This window comes from Mytilus trossulus, chromosome 7 (genome assembly GCF_036588685.1).
Source record: "Mytilus trossulus isolate FHL-02 chromosome 7, PNRI_Mtr1.1.1.hap1, whole genome shotgun sequence".
NCBI lineage: Eukaryota > Metazoa > Mollusca > Bivalvia > Mytilida > Mytilidae > Mytilus > Mytilus trossulus.
The window spans coordinates 78,332,440-78,355,160 of record NC_086379.1 but is presented as its reverse complement, the minus strand read 5'-3'; the positions used below and the strand labels follow the sequence as shown (position 1 = coordinate 78,355,160).

Sequence of the window (22,721 nt, the reverse complement as noted above, 5' to 3'; positions counted from 1 at the left end):
AATATTGACAGTGTGTGAATCTGAATCAAATTAATTAGATTTAATTATCTTCAAGACTGCGCTGTTTATGGTAAACATTTAATATTAATTTACTTTAATGCGTCTTTGTATCATTTAGTAAAACTACTCAAGTAATTGGAGATTTCAGATTAAAATGAATATACTGTCTATCAGAGGCTCGAATATATTTAAGTGCTTCATATTGGTACCGTGAGTGAGTAATGGTGTTAGAGATGAAAGGTGGACAAGGTCTGTCTTGAAGTGCCTATTCTACTTACGTGTAGTAAATCGGTTAAAATGTGGTATAAGTATTTTTAAGAAGGGTCAGGATCCAAAGTACCCGCTCTAACTACAACGTTTGATTGTAAAAAACACCATTAACTTTTGGAAATGCCTAATCCAAGTCAGACTGAATAGGACAGTTGTCGTTCAGTCGTTCAGTTGGTTGATATAATCGAACCTTTGGTTTTGTTAATTGTTTTGAAAATGTGATTTTGAAAAAAAAGTGTTTACAATAAACTCATCATAGATACCAAGAATAAACTTAGTATATACGCCAGACGAGCGTTTCGTGTACAAAAGACTCATCAGTGACGCTCGAATCCAAAAAAGTTAAAAAGGCCAAATAAATTACGAAGTTGAAGAGCATTGAGGACCAAAATTCCTAAAAGTTTTATGAAATACAGCTAAGGTAATCTATGCCTGAGGAATAAAAGCTTTAGTATTTAAAAAAATTCAAAAATTTTTAAACAGTAAATTCATAAATATTACCATATCAATGACAATGCATGTAAGCACAAAAAGTGCAGTCTACTGGGCTTGTGATACCCTCAGGAAAATAAATCTTCACTAGCAGTGGCATCAACCCAGTGGTTGTAAATAAACTCATCATAGATTCCAGGACTAAATCAAGCTACACTCATCATAGATACCAGGACTAAATCAAGCTACATTCATCAAAGATACCAGGACTAAATCAAAAAGTAAAATCAAAAAAAAATACTGAACTCAAGAGGAAAATCAATTTGGAAAGTCCATAATCACATGGCAAAATCAAAAAACAAAACGCATCAAAAACGAATGGACAAGAACTGTCATATTCCTGACTTGGTACAGGCATTTTCAAATGTAGAAAATGGTGGATTAAACCTGGTTCTATAGCGCTAACCCTCTCACTTTAATAACAGTCTCATCAAATTCCGTTACATTTACATGATGCGTTAAATAAACAGTCACAATCAATAAAATAGTCAAAATATGGGAACAAGCTACACATAACATCTTCATAGATATCAGAATTGAAATTTTCTAACGCTCTTCTGGTCTACATGATGCTTTGTTGAAATCAAATTAAAGCTTAGATATTTTTTTTCACAAAAGAACTGGTATCTTTGAAGATATTATACAACCACTTGGGCGATACAACTGACGGTGGACGTTTCGTCGACGGGGTATCACCAGCCAATATTGATAAAGGCAATGTGTGATCTTTTTTGTGTCAAGATTTTCGCCACGGTGTTTTATCGGAGGATGACAGAATAACTTAAATTTATATAGCTTTCAATTTTTACATTATCAAATGTAATTTTAATCAAAATATGACAAATTGAAAACAAAATAATGTTGTTGTATTTTGTATTCATATACCTTCTGTTTTTCACACCATGTCTATAATGTAATAAATATATTATCTATGATTGCAGAAATCTTGTCCCACATACAATAGACAGGATTAAGAGTATTTCTCAAAAGTACAGACAGACTGATCTTACACACTGTCCTTATCCAAATGCTAAAATGTATCTAAAATTGATAAGAATGTTTCAATAAAGTATGTTTCTTGTACTTTTTGGAAGCATCCTTGATATTGAAGCTTACTATTCAGTGGCACGCTTCTTACGTATAACTTGTGCTTTTGAAAATCTATAAATTGTCTGGACGGATATTAGGGAAGTGCGAACATATATTCTATTTACCAAGAACATGATTGTGAATAAGATGCTTTTGAATGCACGTAGACAAATTTATATAACTTCAGACGATCAGCCGATCTACTTTTATATAACTTAAATTGGTCTGAAATATTTTAAAATTTCTGGCTTAAAGTAGATGAAGGCATTAAGCATGTTCTAATGTCGTTTTGTTTGTTCTAACACCAAACGCAGTGGCAAAGGTTAAAGAAGGTTGATGTCTGTATTTCGTGATAAGTTTAATAAAATATTATCAAAATGAGTGAAACCACACAAAAACTATGAAAATGGAAATAAATGACAAATTGTTTTCGCTTTTTTCTTGATGTGAACTTTCTAATCAAAAGAGTCATGGTCATATTAATAACAACCTGTTTTCTCACGCAAAAGTTGAATCTTTTCATCGTTAACATGCATATGAAAATGTACTATCATTTCAGTCTTATTAAACTCGTTTATCAAACTATCATGCAGAGACAATAGTTGTCATTTATCAGTGTTAGATGATATACCATATCTTCCAACTTTAAACACTTACAAAATGAAATATTTTCGTGAAAATGTTTATTCTGGATTTTTTTTAATTACGTCAATAAATTCAGCTGCGTCTTTTATATGAATTTTGTCTACATTATTTTGAACAATTATTTTGCAAATGAATTCATGATGCAATGCAGATTTATGTATTGCATGTATAGCCCAACAGGCTGAGGCAAGTATTATAAGTTACATAGTGTGTAAGTGACCTAATATGATATATTCGGGGCCAGTAAATCTCATTTGCTAGAAGGACCTAAAAATAATAGACTTAGTTTCTTATTAGTCTATTAATTAATTTACAAACGTACAAGTTACGAAATGTTTGAAACAAATCATTTCAGTATCGAAGTTCTGCCTGCTGAGCTGATAGTACACTCAGAGACTAATTGTCCACCACTTCGACCTAGCACTGTAAAAACTCTATTTTAAAAGTAACATTCAAATTGAAAAATAATTTAGTTTCACTCATCCTTGTGTGTATTTTCAAGTTTGTTATTTTGTTCACATGTCTACTAAAAACTTAACAGAGGGTTAAATTTAAGTTATTTTTCTAGCATCTTTACTTCATATTTGATAGAGAAATTCTGACAGAGATATTACGTATACTTGCTTTCAATTGACTTAGAATAATGGCAAAATCGCTGTAAATAGTTATAATACGATTCTGAAAGAAATCTGGGTCACAAACCAAAACTGATGGAAAACATAAGGTATAAGAGAAAACAAAACGGAACAACAGAAACACTGAACTGCTACACTAAGAAACACCAGCATATATAGAAACAGACTATGTGATAACAACTGACATGTCCTTACATGATACAGAAAATTAAAAGAACAAATTGTGGGTTAAACCCGATTTGTGGCTTCTTTTACCTCTCGCTTATATTGACAACATTTAATGACAGGAAAACATATAAATGCAAGAAATTGATACTCAGTTTAAAATTATCTTCTCTTGTAGAAGTGGCTGAATTATCCAAGGAGAAAACACTGATCAAAAAGCTTCTTAACAACTACCAGGAAATAGGAGTTATGGGTCGACCTGTTGTTTCTCAGAACGATGTACTGAATGTACAATATGGATTGAGTTTAATACAGATACTTGATTTAGATGAGAGGAATCAAGTTCTCAAAACAAATGTATGGGCAACATATGTAAGTATTCACTTTATATTTTATGATTAGAAGGGTGGATATTATTCCTTTCACAGGTGTCAGTGGGCCTTTCAACACGAACTTGAAATAATCTCAGTCTACAATGATTATATAAACACAAAGAAAACATGTGGTAATGATAAATGGTAATGATAAATGGTTCTAGTTAGGATATAATAATGTTTTAGGTTTTTTTAAATCCTTTTTAGTTTCTTTTCGAAAATTTCTAAAATGTTATTCATTATTTGAAGTATATCTGATTTTCGTATATTTCGCTTTTTTGATGACTCGAAACCTTCGTCCATATTTCAAAAAGATCCGGCAAGAAATGAAGGTGAACATTAAGTGGAAAGAAATAGACCATGAAAGTCTACATCCATGATCATTTTCAACTAATATTAACCCGTACATGAAGTATGAAAAAGTCCTTACATATTATTACATCAATTGGAAAAATCATATTTCTATAAAATTAAATCAAGAACTAAAAATTTAACATTTAAGGATACCAAGACATTATTGATAAATATTCCTTTTCAACTTCATAAATATTACAAGATGGTCTTGAAGTATAGATACTAGGTACTGAAGAAATGAAATACGTGTTAAAGTGTTCTTTCATTTGTCTGCGTAAACTATTACTTTTACTGTTAAGTATATTTTTGGTTATATCAATTGGACGTGCCTCACTCGGTACTCATACATCCCGTCATTGTGTTATTGTACTAGAGTAAATTTGTGTATTATTGTCTCTCGTTTTTGCTTATGCACTTCGTCTATATGTCTTATTGGTGTGTTTTTTTGTTGTTGACATATTTTTTTGTTTTAATTGTGATTAAGATTATAATACAATGTCGAATGCTGTAGCCTTTTATTTTCTTTTTTTTTTTTACATATAATGTCTGTTTGTTTTCTTCATACACTGTTGTCTACATCATGGAATCATATGCAACTCTCATACAAGTAAGAGGTTAATCTAGCTTATAAATCAGGTTTTATCAATTTGCTATGTTTGAAAATGCCTGTACAAAGTCATGCATATGACTGGTGGTATCTATTCTTTTGTTGTATTTGAGCTATTGATTTTACCATTTATATATAGAAACCCCTATATTTGAATCTGAGAAATGATAAAACAAGGTTAATTTGATGCCCTTTGTTTTATAAGTTGTAGAAAGTGTTTTAGAATTTGACAACCTTCCAATAACGTAATACCATAGTTTAAATTTGTGGTCGTATAAAAACAATCAAAAGTATTATAAACATGCATTAACAACAGTTAACTATGTATTTTGTGAGGAATTTCAACATAGTAAGCATGTTTGAGTGATAATAATTCTCAAAGTTTATAATGTGATGGACCTGGAACTGATGTAACACGTTTCTCGTCCCCAGACTTTACTTTTACTGCTTTGATGAATGTATATCTGTCAGAAAACAGAAGAAACATCACTTGTACTTATAGAGTCTTTTTAGAAAGTACTACCATGGGATTTATATATCACACAATTCTATTTTTCCTCCAATTACTATTATTTTCCCTTTAACTGGAAAATCATGTCAAAGTGATGCCTGTTTCTGAAAATTGCAGAACAATTTAAGGGAGTTATAAATTGAAATAAAAATCAACCTTGATTTTCCTGTATCTGTTTTTTTTGGTAGTGCTGTCATTGGCGTATACCCAAGGTCTCTTGTTATTCATATCTAATAGCTATATCTATGATGGTTTTCCCCATTCGGAATTAAATTCAATAAGCTAAACCGTCACATTATTTATTCAACAATATATGCAACGTAACACGCGAAAGTTTAATGCCCGCTACATATTAGAGTGGTGTGTCCATACCATACCATCGCACAGAACATAGTTCAAAGTTCTTGTCTGTTAATTCATTCACCGGTTGTTTAGATTGAGATGATTTAGAGATTGAGATATGGTTTGGTATCTCTCAGCATCGTGATGACCTCTGGTACACTGTGCTGTTTAGTTCCTGTTTTATTGATGTCAACTTCTACGTGGTCACCCTTTTATTTATTTAGATGATACACATGTATGTTTCCTATTCGATTGAACATAAGACATTCTTATATATTTATAGATTATATTTAGTTGGTGGAATCTTTTCTCTGTTTTTATATATGCCTTTTGTGCTTCTTTCTGTTAAATTCGATATATGCCTTTTTGTGCTTCTTTCTCTTTAACATATTTGTTTGTTTTGATAGTTATTAGATTATAACACATTGTTGACATACTGTACTCTTAGTTTTGACGTCTGTTTGTTTTGTTAACACATCGTTGTTAATAAAATTGAAGTTGAAAGTCTTAAAAGTTAGATTTAGTTAGCTTTAAAACCAGGTTTAATCCACCATTTTCTACCAAAAAAATGTACCAAGTCGGGAATATGACAGTTGTTATCAATTCTATTTTTAAATGTGTGTGAGCTTTTTGTTTTGCCATTTGATTAGGCACTTTCCATATAGAATTTTTCTTCTGTGTTAATTATTGTCGTAAATTTACTTTATATATAATAAATATAAAGATTATATCTACTTTTGGCGGACTTTTTTCTCCATCACTTCCAATCTACAATAACTGGAAGGAGATGTTGATTGTGTAGTCTAGTTTATCAAGAATATGGAATTCACACATTTTGGAAATCAAATGAAGTAGAAGATGGTGGAAATGTTGTCTCATTGGCAATTATACCACATTTCCTTATTTCATATAACAATGGAAACGGAAGAATGTAAATGGCCTACATATTACTAGTTTCAGAAACTATGAAAACAGCCATGCAAGAGACAGTTCTACTACTAGTATCAAACAAATCTAGTAAAGTCAAAGTACGGATACATTTGAAATTAAAACTAAGTGATCATTAATTTAAAATATGCGTTCAAAGTATTTAGGAAGGTTATATATATTTTTATTGTTTTTATGTTATTACGATGATTTTCTATTTCAGCATTGGAAAGATATTTATATGTCATGGAATCCACTAGAATATGACAACATCACCAAAGTTAGGGTTCCCATGGGAAGTATCTGGCAACCAGATATCAAACTTTATAACTAGTAAGCTTTAATGTATAAAATGTGATTACAATCTAGAGATGAGACAAATAAAGGTTTTAATATAAAATAATACATACAGGATAAGTATTAACACATATGGTCTGTGTTTTAGTCTCTGTGAAATTGGTTCAAATTTATGTCAGATTAATGGATAATGCTTTTTGGACACCTATACTGAGAAAATATTATTCATTATTAATTATTCTCATTCAAATAGACACTTATTGAAAGTTAAATTACTGCCAAAATGTGTGTATACTTATTGTTATTGCCTAGGGAATCAAAACTCTCAGTAGATAATTTTTTTTTAAGATTTAAATGATATATAGTAATGGTAAATTAAATGTGATATGAATAAAGGCAACAGTTGTATACCGCTATTCGAAGTCATAAATCCAGGTTTCAAACTCAAATTGAGGGAAACAAATAAATTATAAGAGAAAAACAACGAAACAATTGAAACACTGAAATGAAACAAAATAACAAAGAACAATGCAACACACACAGAAGCGAACTATAAGATAGCAACTGACATTTTGGTGACTTGGTACAGGACATTTTCAAGAAAAAACATGGTGAGTTGAATCTGGGTTTGAGGCCAGCTTAACCTCACACTTTTATGGCAACGTTACATATAAAACTGAGATGACAACACCACATGACATGACTACAGTACAATTAAATGGAAGAGCATTCAGGACAGAAAAATACTCAAATAAACAATATAATTGAACATTTCGACATGCTTATAGTTATCAAAGGTACGAGACTTATAGTACAATACGCTAGACGCCAGACGCTTGTTTCATCGACATTAGACTTATCAGTGATTATTTGGTCAAATAGGAAAGAAAGCTACACAAAGACGAAAAGCGTTGATGACCAAAACTTCCAAATAGTTGCGCCAAAAAACGAGTTTCTTCAAGTTTTAATGTTGTAGAAACCATTGAACCAATGCATGCATATGTGCTTAACTAAGTCTTAGACCTGTTTTAATCATATTTATTACACATCAATTACTTAGTACGTATATTGCATTCATTGGTTGTTAATCGCAAGCAAACTAACCTTCGAATTTGTTGATGAAGTTTACCTGTTCGTGAAATTGATAAACAATAAAAAAAAAAGAAAGAGCACGTGGAAAACATAGCAGATTAGTGAACTATCTATTTACCTTCAAGAGCACGTTTCTTGATGTTTTTTATCGCGGTTTTCTCCTTGCACTAGCGCAGTGCAGAGGCCGGTTGAAGGTGAAGCGATATGTCATGTAGTTAAGGGCATACGATACAGTTACAGGTAAGTAATGACGTTGCTAACGTAAAGTGTAATTTTCTCGATGTCAAACTGCGACTTATCGGGAAAAGATGCAGTTTTTAACAGATTTTTTTCAAGTCAGGAATATGACAGTTCATGTTCATTCGTTTTTTATGTGTTTTGTAATTTGAATTTGCCATGTGAATATAGACTTTACGAATTGATTTTCCTCTGAGATCAGTATTTTTGTGATTTTACTTTTTTTCAAATATACTGATTCAACTTGAAAAAAAGTTCATATTCCTTCTTTTCAAAATGACATTTGGTTTGATTACGTATGAAGATTATGTGTACCATTTATTTTTATGAAAAAAGCAATTTATGTACAGCAAAAAATGATATATTTAAAAAGATTTTGATCATGTAAAGGATTTAGTTTTAAAATAATTCACGTAATTTATCATTTACTTACAGTGCAGACGAAAGGAGAGAAGAAAAGAGGGAAGCCCTGTTAGTGGTGTCACATGATGGTGGCATTCAGTGGATTCCCCAAGCTATATTTAGAAGTTCATGTGCCATAGATATAATGTACTTTCCGTTTGATGTCCAAACGTGCAAAATGAAATTTGGTTCATGGACATACGATGGATATAAAATTGACCTTGATCTTGTTTATAATGTAAGCACTGGATTTGAAATGACAGATTATATTAAAAGTAACGAATGGGAAATAATTTCTTCTCGAGCGAAGAAAACTGTCTTCCGATATGCATGTTGTGATGAACCTTTTGTGGACCTCACTTTTCACTTAAAGATAAAGCGTCAGCCAGCCTTTTATAACTATATTTTAATTTTACCATGTATTCTCCTGTCATCATTAACATTAGTGTTATTCTGGCTGCCACCAGAGTCTCCCGCCAAGATGCAGCTCGGTAAGTAAACATTAACTACAATGTATATGCATTAATCAAATTGATACACTTCATATTATATTATATACGATTAAAAAGATTATTTTTTAAATTCAAAAATTCAATTAACTAAATAAACGAAACTAGAATTTTCCATCACATTTTCTCAAATTAGATTAAACTGAAATCCTACAAGTTTCTTTAAGAGTTATTGATTTAAACATTATCAAATTACTCGCTCTGTGTGATTTTGGTTATATATAAATGACATGAACATCTATAAAACTGCATTAGGAAAGTATTAAAAAGTCGATGATTATTTAATATTCAATATAATCAGTATAATATTATTTGAAATTGAAAGTTAGTCAAACAAAATATCAATGTCCTAATTTTTCAAGAATTATAAACAGTCTCCAATAACTCCCAAAGTATTTTGTTCGTAATGGCCGACATATCCGCCAACTATGTTGTGGTAGTAAGACGTTAATATGACATAAAAAAAGATATTATTTGCACACCGGATAAAGAAATGAACATTGATTGTTGTGTCTGATAAATTAAAACATAACTAAACATTTATTGCTACGCAATTTTGAAAACTTATAGTCCTACATTCTTTCGACGTAAAAAATAAATTCTTACGCGTGTTATGATGCCTTTACATACTGACCCGTTGGATCTGTTTCGATTAGTATTTAAGTCTGGTTAAACATAATTTATTTTAAGTGGTTATTGACCATGGTCTCGCTCTCAGTGAATTCGAGTACTCTAATTATTATACTCTGTGTCTTTGGTTATTATGGTAGTTGTGTTTTTGCGCTTCATGCCAATCTTGCGAGTTCAGCTTTACATGAGCCACACGACGAGTGCTAGATGTGTAACAGTATCTGCTTACTTCCACGGCGCATCTGAGATCCCCCCCAGTTTTTTGTGGGGTTCATTTTGCTTAGTCTTTTGTTGTTTATGTTGTGTCTGTTTACTATTATTTGTCTGTTTGTCTTATTAATTTTTAGCCATGGCGTTGGTAGTTTATTTTCTATCTGTGAGTGTGATTGTCCCTCTGTTATCTTCTGCCTCTCTTTTTAGCTTTGTTCAACTGATTTTTAGTGTCTAAAACAACTGTCACAGGAAGATGGAATGATTTTTTTTGTGTTACATATGTGTTTTGCTCATTCTTGAAAGTCTATCAGTGACCTAAAGTTACTTCAACTACGTCATTTGGAATCTGTTGGATAGTTGTCTCATTGGCTATCATGAAACATCTCCTTATTTTATACTGATGTTCTCATTCCAAACGTTAGCTGGACTACCTTCATAAGAAGCATTCAAATCAAAAGCTTGGAAAGTCAATGCTGTCTATAGTTTATTTTATTAGGTCCGTTTGGTATTGCGTAGCCCTATCTATCTCGTGCATATCTAAAGGTTACTGGAGAAGATTTGGGATCGGAGCACTCGTTTATTTTCTGTTCAATCTAAATAAGAAATGTTATAAACTTGACATTATACGCCTAAGAAATAAAGAATGGCAAAATGGCAAATATGATATGTGAGCTTTACCCAAAGGTCACCGAATGGTCTGGAGAGTCAAATAATAGCATGACCAAGTATATTATATTCATCACGAGTTAATTGGCCTTTTTAATTTGATGCTATAGTCGTTTAACTATTATTAACGTGGTGCTTCAAAAATAAGCAATGCCTTACGTTCCATTAATATTATATATAAGATATTTATATTGAGTGTCGATAGTTCGTGTTTGATAATTTCACGGTTAGAGCACCCATCATTACTCCGTGAGAGAGTAATCATAAAAATTGATGAAGTGTCTCCAACAAATGATATCTTCGTATCGGAATTAAGTCCGTCATAAAAATTACAGACTTTCTCAAATAAGTATCGATCGCTTAACGCCCCATTTGAAACAAGGATCCTGCAATTAGTTTCTATTTCAACCTTTTACATTAGATAGGCAGCGATATAAACAAAACAATTTATAAAACGAACGAGTCGATCAGATTTACAGCTATGATATCACTTCAATTATCCGAAGTAATTCCTCTTTTCTAGATGTATAACCGTTTTTGCAAATTTCGCAGCAAAACGTATTATACAGTTTAATTACATAGGACGGAAAAGAAATAAAATAAAAAAGAACGTCAGAATAAAATAAAAATATTTCACACCAGACAGTCTGATCGAGAAAGAAATATTTCTTTTGGTAATACCGTACATGTTTGCCTTCACACTTTGATGTTTAGCTGTCATGTTTCTCTTAAATAAATTGAACGTATCGAAGATTTACCAACTGTGGAAAATTGAGTTCTTTGATAAAAAAAAAAAGAATAACCGTATTTACTTATTCCTATAAGGAGGAATTAAAGAGTCTTTTAGTTTTTTGAGAATTGTATTTTTGACCACTTGATATTATTAAGTCTCTACTGATAAAAGTATCTATTATTTCTTTTCTTACAATCCTTCTTTTTGAATTGCTCTTATTAAAAAGTTTTGGAAGTAAAATATTTTAAACGATCGAGCTTAAAAACTAAAACGACCATCATAAACATTAAATAAAAATCGTCTAGGTCGATTTTGCTTGAGGGACTTACTACCTAGTGTATGAATGGTTTTTTTTTAAATTTTATAAACAATTTGTTTTTTACTTTTAAAAATTTCAAATAGATTCAATAACACTCATACTGGGTTTATATTAATAATATTGGCAAATAGATGCCCAGCCTTTATACGTCTTTGACTTTCTAACAAGCGAAAGAAGATAGTTAGGTGTTGGTCGTTACGGTGTGGAAGGGGGGATAAAGAAATCAGGCTAAATTCTAAAGGATATCCTAGAATTTTGCAACAAAAGACACTGTTTACCAAAATGAGATATTATGTATTTGACAGACAAAACCTAAGTCATCGACAATTTTTTTTTAAATTGACAAAATCCATCAAAATTGCTATTTGGAGCCATTTTTAATCGTTTAATTAGAGGTCACATGTAATGTTAGTTTGAGCTTCAAAAAAAAAGATACAGACTTTTAAAACTAATCCTACTTCTTTGAACCAATGTGTTTTTAATTGAAATTGACTATGTACGTGGGCGAAACATTAAGATAAGAATACATAGTGTTCCTACTTTTACTACATTAACGTTATGTAACTCCAAATGCATTTCACCACAATTAAGTCAAATTATAGTCCACTTAAACGGAAAATACTGCATTTAGGTGTTACTTTGGAGTACATTATTATAATGAAACAATTGCTTCCGGTAATTTTTGACAGTCGCGTATTTATTCACCAAAGCAATATTGACATTTGTTTCGTATGTCATTCATTATGTAAAGAAAGACAAAGTAAGTTTCTGTATGTTTACGATGACAATGCGGTGTGAGGCATCCATCGTTTAGCATTTTTCCTATTCTATGCAATTTACCGAAATCCATACATACGTAGTGAAGGTATACTATCACACTGGCACAATTAAGGAAACTTAAGGAGAATTTGAATTGGTAATTGAGAGTACGATTTATATTTAAACAATATAAAACTTACTTAATTTCAAGACATATCTATAAAATCAGTTGTCAATTTAAACTAGCTTTTTTTTAAGGAAAAGGCTCTTAAGAAAAAAAGTAAAATGACAAAAATACCGAGCGCGAGGAAAATTCAAAACGAAAATTCCCGACACAAATGGCAAAATAATCAAACACTGGAAGCATTGACAATAGTCTGTCATAATCCTGGGTTAAACGGAGCGATTGCGCCAAACCCACATCTTGTATGACTTTCATTTAATTTCATTATGAATTTTGGAGTATCAGTAGTTGAACTGAGAATAGAAGACAATCGTTTCCATTTTGATAGTGCATATCAGTTTAAGTATTTATATATTATTGTTTAACTGTTTAAAAAATCTACTAAAATGTATATGACATAAGCGTTCCGTATTCCTTTGTTTGTAAATACGTTATTCAATGTGTTTTTGTAGTAGCATTTATTTTAAAAATTCAAATGAAATTGGCTAATTATTATATTTCAAATAGTTATGATCTACGTGTACTTTTAGTTAGAACTGTTATCGAAATTTCTCGTCTTTGATTTTATTTCCTACAGTTTATCCCGAGGATGATTTAGTATTCAACAAATCACACGTCTCAAACAATTAGAAAATTATACAACTTTACATTTCAAAACGTTCAATTGAAACCTTATTGTAAATTAACAACAAAACTTATATGTTCTATATATAATACATCTTTTTACTCGTGAGGAAAATATAATATTAATAAATAACGGTATCAGATGAATAATTTGTTAGTTTAGTTCGTCACTGAGTTGTAAGATTTATTAAACAAGTACCCAACGCTTATAATATCATTACATTAAACTGATTAAAAGTACAGTTTTCAAAATATTTTTTCAATAATATAGAACGTTTGTCAACATCTCAAAAGGGCATGTTCAACCAAATATAAGAAAATTACTGTTACTTTGGTAACCTCTTTGTTTACGAATACTGTTTGTTGATATTTTTTACTTTATTTTCAGGTATGAATATTTTTGTAGCCTTCTTTGTATTATTGTTATTATTGGCCGAATCAACACCACCAGCTGCCTCATCTATACCCCTTATAGGTAAGATTATTATCAGCTGCCTCATCTATACCCCTTATAGGTAAGATTATTATTAAAACATGCAATACTAGTACTTGTATAATGATTCAGCTATGCACTTTCAACGTAAACGGTGAAATGACTGAACAGTTCAGAAAGATTAGGTGTCAGTAATTTCTGTGTTAACTTTCAGGTTTTCTTTATGTTCAGTAAGTATGATTTTTCTCGTCGTCTTATTGGTCTGCTATATGAATCTGTGTTGAACATCTTTTTCCACTTTCCCAAAATATGTTGGCCAAGCAATATTGTGTAATAGTTAAAAAAGTTTTCCTAAAATTCAACTTTGATTCCTAAAAAGAAACAATCAGCTATATGTTTAAGGGAATAATGTTATAGGTTCTGGTAAGTTTATAGCCATGACCGCCGTTGTTTATTCTAGTTTACTGATAGTCTTTACTTTAATCAAATACAAGCAGATTTGACATTTATGTTTATTTAATGTTCCTTAAACAAATTATTAGTACCAATCAGAAATTCCTAACGCCCGTTAAACAATTTGAGAAAAGAGAGACGGAAGATATCAAATTCATCATTTAGAACAAGCTGACAGTGTCATTGCAAAAAAACGAATTACGACAAAAACGAAAAACAACAGCTAGTCTACAAAATGAAACCCCGAGAATTTAAGACTGGCAATAACGATTTCCATAAAAAAATTAGATAATAAAAATACCGGACACCGAAAAAAATTCAAAACTGAAATTCCTTAAGCAAAATCAAAAGCTCAAACACATCAAGCAGGTGGATAAAAAGTGTCATATTCCTGATTTGGTACCTGCATTTTCTTATGTAAAAAAGGATGGATTAAATCTCGTTCAAGCCCAATGGACCTGTCCTGCTGCTTGTGAAAGTACAAATTTAGTGATAAGTGTAATACAGAAGGTCACATTCGATAACAATATGATGGAATTTAGTTATAATTATTTGAACATAATCGTCGTCATCTGCAAAATAGTTATTCCATAACGGTTAACTACAACTTTTTGGAATTTCGGATCATCAATGCTCTTCAACTTCGTACTTGTTTGGCTTTATAAATATTTCGATATGAGCGTCACTGGTGAGTCTTAAGTAGACGAAACGCCCGTCTGGCGTACTAAATTATAATCCTGGTACCTTTGATAACTATTAACCAACTCGCCATAACATTTTCGAAGCGATACTTTAACTTCATCACCAAGAAGTCTTAGATAAATGGCTACATTGTAAGGATCATCTCTCTATTAAGGAATTTATGATATTAAATGCTAACTCTGGAAGATCGTATCAAATAAAAGATAGATGCGCCATATTCAGGCACTGGTAGAATGCTGCTACATAGAATTAAGGTGTACTATCTTTAGCATCATGCATTTAAATGCTACTATATGAGCTAATTTTAACCCTTTGTTAGTGATGAATACGATTGCAATATTTCTACATTTTGGTAGAAATCATATGCCGTTACTGGCTTTTAGTATTTCTTAACGTTGTGTTGTTTTTCCATAAAGTAAGATTAATATAAGAGAAAATATATTAAAATTTGGTCATATCGTTTAAAAATGCACATCTTTCTTCTTTTTACAAAATTGGTGTACCTTTATATACAATTTGTCATTCCTTACTAAATGAAAATAAACGAAAACACTTAAACTTTAGCGGGTGTTGAATAAGAGTGCAATTATTCCTTCATTTAAATGGAAATCATATACAATGTTCGCATTGTTTTAACATGCCAATATTTCTTCTTTTTGGTCATATTAAAGCACTGGTATTTGTAATCAGTTATTTTAAATGTTAAAGTTTGAATAATATAAGGATAAAGATACTGAAATTAATGTTTGTGTTGAATAAAATTGCAATAATGTCTTTATTTTAATGAAAATCATGAACCATTATTAGGTTTTCGGTACTTTTTGTACATCAGAATGTGTTGTTTTCATAAAACATGTAGAATATAAAAAAAAAAATAGATTCCAAAACTTTGTACACATGCTTTGAAATCAGTTTTGAACAGCGGTATACTACTGTTGCCTTTATTTGTTCTTACGTGACTAACACAACAGTTGCCTGATGTGGGCAAGTGCCTACCCTTCTTGTACATCTGAGATTATCACCGACTTCTGTTATAAGAAGTATTTGCTTAGTGTTGTAATGTTGGTTCTGATGAAAAATTGTCTATGTTTCGTATTCCTGTCTGAAGTCAGGAACCTCATATGTGTCTTTTGTCAGATATCTCATTGTTTCTATCTTTTCCGTTATCCATTCGTTTTGTGAGTTTGAGCTTTTGATTTTGCCATTTGCTTAGGAACTTTTCGTTTTGAATTTTACTCACATTTTGTTATTTTTGTTATTTTTGTTATTTTTTTTTTTTTGCATTGATGTCAGATCTTTCCATTAACATTCCAACTTTATAGGCGCTATTTGGAGCTTGATATATTGTGTCGATACCTGTCTATGATTGAAGACCATTTGTTAGCTGCTGGTCTTTTATTTATTGTTTTTTATGGTATTGCTTTTGCTGATAGAATTAGACAAGCGGAGCTCTAAAAATTAAGTAAAATTTTTAAATCTGCTTTTTTGATTTGTATAAAGGTCTTGATAAAATTTTAAAACAGTTAAAAAATTACAGGAAAACATGTAGGAAAGATGTGTTTTTAATAAACCCTTTTCGTAATATGGAAGCCGCATTTACATTACCCTGTGAAAATGACCTGTCAAATGGAGTATAGAAATATCATTCCCTGGACTTTTCTCATTCGGCCACATAATGATGTATAAATACGCAGCCTCGTCCAGTCAGAATGTGGACGTTATTATTCAGTAATTTTTTATGTTCGTTCGAATCAAATATCTAATGTTTTTTATTGAATATGCAACCTGTCTCAACCTTCATCAATTTACCTTTCAATGAATTGGGTAACTTAAACAATCATTACTATTTTCTCTAATGTTTGTAGGGCTCTTAGGGAGGCCTTAAACCGTTAACCCCACAATATATTGGTAATCTTTCAAAACGAATATTCAAGCATAAGCGTGCATGGTATGGTATAATTATTCACAGTGTCTAATACTGAATATAGCATAAGTGTCTAAATCAGTCCATCAATTTAGAAATCACAGTCTCCCAAATGAGGATGTAAATTAATTTTAAAGTATGAACAGATTTTGATCAAATTAGAAATTAGTAGGTTATTCTAATCATTTATTATATGCTGTGAAAATTGCCTCAATCAAAATCTAAATGATGTGTTACAACGAAGTTCTAACAGTTTACAAATTTTCCCACAGGCTTTGTTCTGATAGCAACCAAAATATCTGTCAGAAGGTATATCCACAAGTCCTTTAATGCTTATACAATATTTTCAGATTATTCGATATCAAATCAACGCTTTTATATAAAGCAAGTATTATCCTTGGAAAATCGTACAGAACTCGTCTTGTTTTGCATTGTTAAAGTTGAGGGAAAGATTTCTTTTTAAACTACAGTTCTATATGATTAACATAAAGCTTTAAAAACTGCTATATTTAAAATGAATAATTTTTAATTGATAAATACTGTTTAAACTAAAGAGTTTTGAAAACAATTAAGGTTGTACACCTTCCATTATTGGGTAGTGTACAGAAAATGTTTAAAATGTTAAATGTGTAGAACAGAACATTTATTCTTGTTTAAAAAACAATCTGCGCAACTCAGCCGTTTGAGTCTTTTGTCGTGTTTACAGTCATCTAACGCATCACATTTATAATATTTTTATAATGAAATTCTTTTAATTTGCACATTATCATTTTAATAATAAGTTTTAATACACAGTATGTATAATTTAATATATAGATAGAAGATAATACAACATAATAAATGGACACAGCTAAAACACTTTGATACATTGATTGCAAGACACAGGCTGTTTGGATACAGAAAACATATTTTAATTTAAACAACATATGGTGTCTGTTGCATCATATTTCGACTTTGTCTCGTCTCCAATGGTCTTAGCAACATTCATAGCTGCGCTTTTTGTTAACATAGATTATAACTTAATATAAGTGAATCATACATCATTGCCCTATTGTGAAGAATTATTTAAATGGAGCACACAACAGTTTACACTGAAAGTATGTCTCAAATTTTACAACAAATCGTTAGTAAAGTAAACATTTATCGCTAAACGTGATTTATAGAAAGCCGGAAATAATTTTATCACACTTGGGTCTAGGCTACAGCTTACTAAGACTATCAGTTTACTATAGGAAAATCGTGACTTAATATAACCTTGAAAAGTAAGAATAATAAAGTGAGTGTTAATTTTCTCCAGACTAAAAAAACGATAACTACTTAAACATTATCTTTTTACTAAACTATTACCATGGGACCACAAGTGGCTTTAAACAGCGCCAATCTGAACCTAATTTGACGATCTCTAGAATCAATTGATTGTACTTTTGAAAGATGTTTTGTTTCGAAACTGTTGGTTATATTGAGGAACTGTGATTTCCTCGGGGACCCTAGATTCACTTCTATTAAATAACCAATGAAAATATTTGCCTATTTGTTCGAGAAGGCTTGTCAGGAATTAACGATGTTTCCTTTTCATTTAATTGACAAGTTTCCAGTTGAAATACTTTGGAATTGGCTAAATAAACTCTTTGATATTAGTGGCATTGTAACTGTTGATGAAAAGTTGTGTTTATATTTCAGATATGACTTTGGGTTTTGAAGTTCAAAATTAATAATCAGAAGTTGAATGAAATGGAAAGCAAACAGAAAACACTCAATATAACTTTCCCCAAACATTGTCACTAAAAGTGTTTGTTTAGGTTATTGATATATCATTGCAGTTTATTATATTGGATGATATTAGTTATTTTGACACGTACGTGATTTTGTTTAATATGCATTCATTACTTGCAAAACTTTAAAAAAAAAAAAAAAAAAAAAAAAAAAAAAAAAAAGAAGTTCCCGAGGAAAAACTCCCCCAAAGAACAGACAACACCATGGCTTAAAAGAAACACGAACAAACAGACAAACAAAACAAATAAAGATACAACAAAACAAATTTAAAAAATATATATTTAAAACAATACTCCTAAGGAAATATTCTTCCAAGAGTCCTTATTGAAAAAGTACATACACAAGGCGGCAATATTACTACAAAGATGCCTATTCAAGTTTATTGACAATAACATCTCTGAAAGTTAATTTATAAAACTCAACTTGGCTAGACAATAATACAGTTATTACACGGTTAAGATTTATTGGGAAGCAACTGTACTAATTTCAAGGCAGAAAAGTATATGTTTACACGTTTTAGGAAACATCATTTGCCATACTAATGCATAACATTAAGTTTAGATCGTAAAACTTAAGGTCTGACATGCAGAATTTCGCGAAATCCGTGAGATTTTTAGTTTTTCAACGTCTTGTGACATGTGTAAAATGAATATGTATCCCTACGACAAGGACAAACCTACCTATACATTGATACATATGTAACTATTGTACCCAAACTAGTTTTCTATTAATCATTTGCTAATATTTTACAGGTGCGTACTACTGTCTTAATATGATACTGATAACGCTGTCAACATTTTTATCAGTGATCGTTGTAAATTTGTACTTCCGGGGATCGAGAACGGAAGTACCAAAATGTGTCAAATCGGTGAGTAAAGGATTAGATATTTTAAAGAAAGGTTGATTGTTTGCATAACAAAAAACAGTTAAGAAGGAATACTGTGTCTGTTGGAAGTCAAAGCATCATGTTTCCTGAAATAAGGAAGAAACCTAAAAGAAAGCGAAAACTTGTGGTTTACTGACAGATAACCATTGCGGTAAAAACATCACTCTTCATTTCTGACATTTTCTTAAATACTACACCTAATACTTCTATTTCACCAGTTATGACATCAGCTTATATCGTGAACGCAGCAATGCCCAAGGTCATAATATCATATATTTTTTATAAGTATATGATAAATATTGATATGCATGATATAAGTATCAAAAACGATTTGAAACTTTAACAAAATAACATTTAAAACTTGACTACAGTAAAATTGGAAGCAAACCATAAAAAAATTCACGATATCAAAAACTGTTAACAACTTTAAACTACCTTGATTGAACGCTTACACTTCAATCTATAAAGAAAGGCAATTACTGAACACGCTTATACCTTTACTTTGATTACATACTTCTTTATGGAAGGATAAACCACAAGTTTAAGTAACTGTACTATTGCGCTGAGTTTCACGAACTATTTAACGAGTAAAAACCTTGGCGTCACATCCAACAATAAAAGTTTTACCAACCTACAAAAAAATGACAACTAATTGTCAATTGCGCATCTGTTTGCAGTCAAATGATACAATAGAAAAGGCATGAAATATGTTCATCTATTTTATTTTTTCAGCTTTTTGTAAACGGATTTGCCCGAATTTTATGTATGAAAGGACAAGTGTCTTACAATTCCTGTTCCACAGATAATTCACGAATTACAAATAATATCAATATGAAAAACAGAGAAAAACGATTTAAGTATGACAAAGTGGGTTATTTTGAAACACAGACAGAAGACAGTTGGAAACCAATGCAAAACGGTATTCAAAATACAGACGACGAACCTTGTCCTCCGATTCCGACAAGTATTTCTCAGAGTCTACTTTCGTCTGTAGAGCAAGATGTTAAAGAAATCAGGAACCATTTGCAACGATGGGCAGATAAAACCGAAGAAAAAGAAATGAAAGAAAGAATAACAAGAGAATGGCGAATTGTCGCCCTTGTTTTAGACCGCTTGTTTTTCTGCTTATATTTGCTTGTTATTATTGTATCGATATGCACAGCTTTTCACAGAGCAATAGTTAGTTTATTTAATAAACAAGAAGAATAAAATATACACTGGGGAAATGGAAATGTCGAGGGACAAAAATTACCCATTTCTAAATACCTAGTCTATAAGAATTGTTTTGTCCTGTAATGTTACATTTAACTTTACACATACAGGTGTACACAATAATCTGCGCATGCATATATATATTGAACACGGTATCCTTCATCTTTCATGCGCGATTGTATTATTCAAATTATTATTTACCTTTCAGTTAATTTTAGCGTCATATGAGCGTCAAAACAATGAACGTAGACGTCAAAAATGTGCATAATCATTAAATATCAAAATTATAATATATCATTATCGCCCAAAAAAAGAAACCAGGAGAAATATCGACTAGTATTGCTTTATATTATTAATTCGTATAATTTAACAAATTTGATTCGTTTAGGGATAGTCACATGTTAAACTATATTTTCGAAGGTAGAGAGAAAACGGCGTATAGCAAAAAGCGTATTGACCGGCAAAAAGCATATCGCGCGGTTATTTTTAGAATATCTAAAAACCGATATACTTTGTTACGTCATGTAATGAATTTCAGGATATTGTTTAACGTTTTGAAACACATGATATCTGTGATCGATAATTTGACGAAAAAAATCTTCAAATACATAAGATGTCAAAAAAACAGTAAATGAAATAACAACTAATATGTTGTAATTGTCAAGGAGACAAATTGATGTTAATTAAATATCTATAAAATTCCAACCGTTGAAACCTAAATGACGATTTTGATTATATGGTCGGAAATTAATAATATAACAAATATAGCCTTTGTATGAGGTCAAGACAGGATATATCGACCCAAAGAAGTATATCGACCTCGGACTTCGTCCTCAGTCAATATACTTCTTTCAGGTCAATATATCCTTGTATCGACCTCATACAAAGGCTATATTTGTATAATATTTTGTTCTTAACCTAATAGTAATATAATATAGTTTTTCTGGTGACCTATACTGGGGGAGATGTTGATTATGTAACTTCGTTTCGTATGTATTAAATTCCAGGCGCCATTAACTATTGGGTTGACCTCCGAAAACCTCCAATGGTCATATAAGCGATATAAACATGATTATAGATATCAATAGAAAGTTTAATCGTACAATTACATGTTTCTTTGTCAGTTTAATTTCATATTATAGGTTAAAAATATAGATTAATCATCTTTTAACCTGTATTAGAATGATGTTTTGTGGATTGAATCCGTCAATCACTTGATTTATCTTTTTTTTACTTTCAATGTTGACATTCTCTTCCTATAAATAATTCCACACCCACAATGCATGCGCTATCGATCTATTGGTAAGGGGTTAACTAGTAGTTCAAATCAATAAGGATTCAAAATTATTCACTTGTAAGTGAATAATTCATCATCAATGTTTCTTAGCTTATTTTGACAAAATTGAACCATATTGGACGCCAAAAACGAATTACTATTTCACTTTTTTACTTTTAATGATTGGGTAAAAAAAAACATATTTTTAATTTTTATATATCTCGTAGCTAGTGCTACTTTAATACATAACACAACCAGAGAACTAAATTGATGTTTTAGATTTCAATGTCAAGATTAATCCTCTTTAACATGTTGAAACTCAGAGTGTTGAAACGTGTTATCATTTGTAAAAACTGTGGCAATGTTAAAAATAATTAGTTGTACTGTCAACCTAAAATAACAAATGACGTAAAACCTTCATTTACATGGACAACACGATTATTTAATCTGTAAAGATTATTCTTTAGATAGATCATACCATGGTTAATGAATCCGAAGCAGGCAGCAGTATAACACAAGAATGTATGTTCATTCATTTTCTGAAACCTTTAATAACGACCAGGTTTCATGACTTTTATCTTTTTGATTAGTTTGATCAAGCGAATTTCGCGAGTCAATGAACAAGTTTCAAGTCTCGTCTTATAACTGTTTCGTGGCACAACAATTTACTACTAAAATAATATAATTTTTTTTCATATTAAGCAATCAAAGTGAACATCACACATAGTTTTACCATAGCCTCTCATCTCCAGATTGACAATGCATGAACACGTTTCACGTACACTGTTGCCGTGTTAAAGCTTACATTTTTTTTTCTGGAATCCAAAATTGATATTCATCTTGAAATAGCTTCACATCAAATACTGTTCAGGTTAGAATAATAGGTTGTACCTATCATTCAAATGCCATATATGGGGTTTAAACATTAAAACATTGTATTAAATGATTTGTTTATTTTATGTTATGTTATCAAGGTTCAAATTTTT

At 30.8% G+C, this 22,721-nt stretch overlaps 1 protein-coding gene across 1 annotated transcript in view; it reads left to right on the top strand.

Moving 5' to 3' along the window:
• The window catches only part of LOC134725900 (neuronal acetylcholine receptor subunit beta-3-like), a 37,490-nt gene extending 15,442 nt beyond the window's left edge, over positions 1-22,048 (top strand). The window contains exons 3-8 of the mRNA XM_063590170.1: positions 3,475-3,668; positions 6,635-6,744; positions 8,473-8,930; positions 13,465-13,551; positions 19,114-19,229; positions 19,980-22,048. Coding sequence (XP_063446240.1) covers positions 3,475-3,668; positions 6,635-6,744; positions 8,473-8,930; positions 13,465-13,551; positions 19,114-19,229; positions 19,980-20,456 — 1,442 coding nt within the window. The 3' untranslated portion in view covers positions 20,457-22,048. The remainder of the gene's footprint in view (positions 1-3,474; positions 3,669-6,634; positions 6,745-8,472; positions 8,931-13,464; positions 13,552-19,113; positions 19,230-19,979) is intronic.
• Positions 22,049-22,721: the final 673 nt, after the last annotated feature.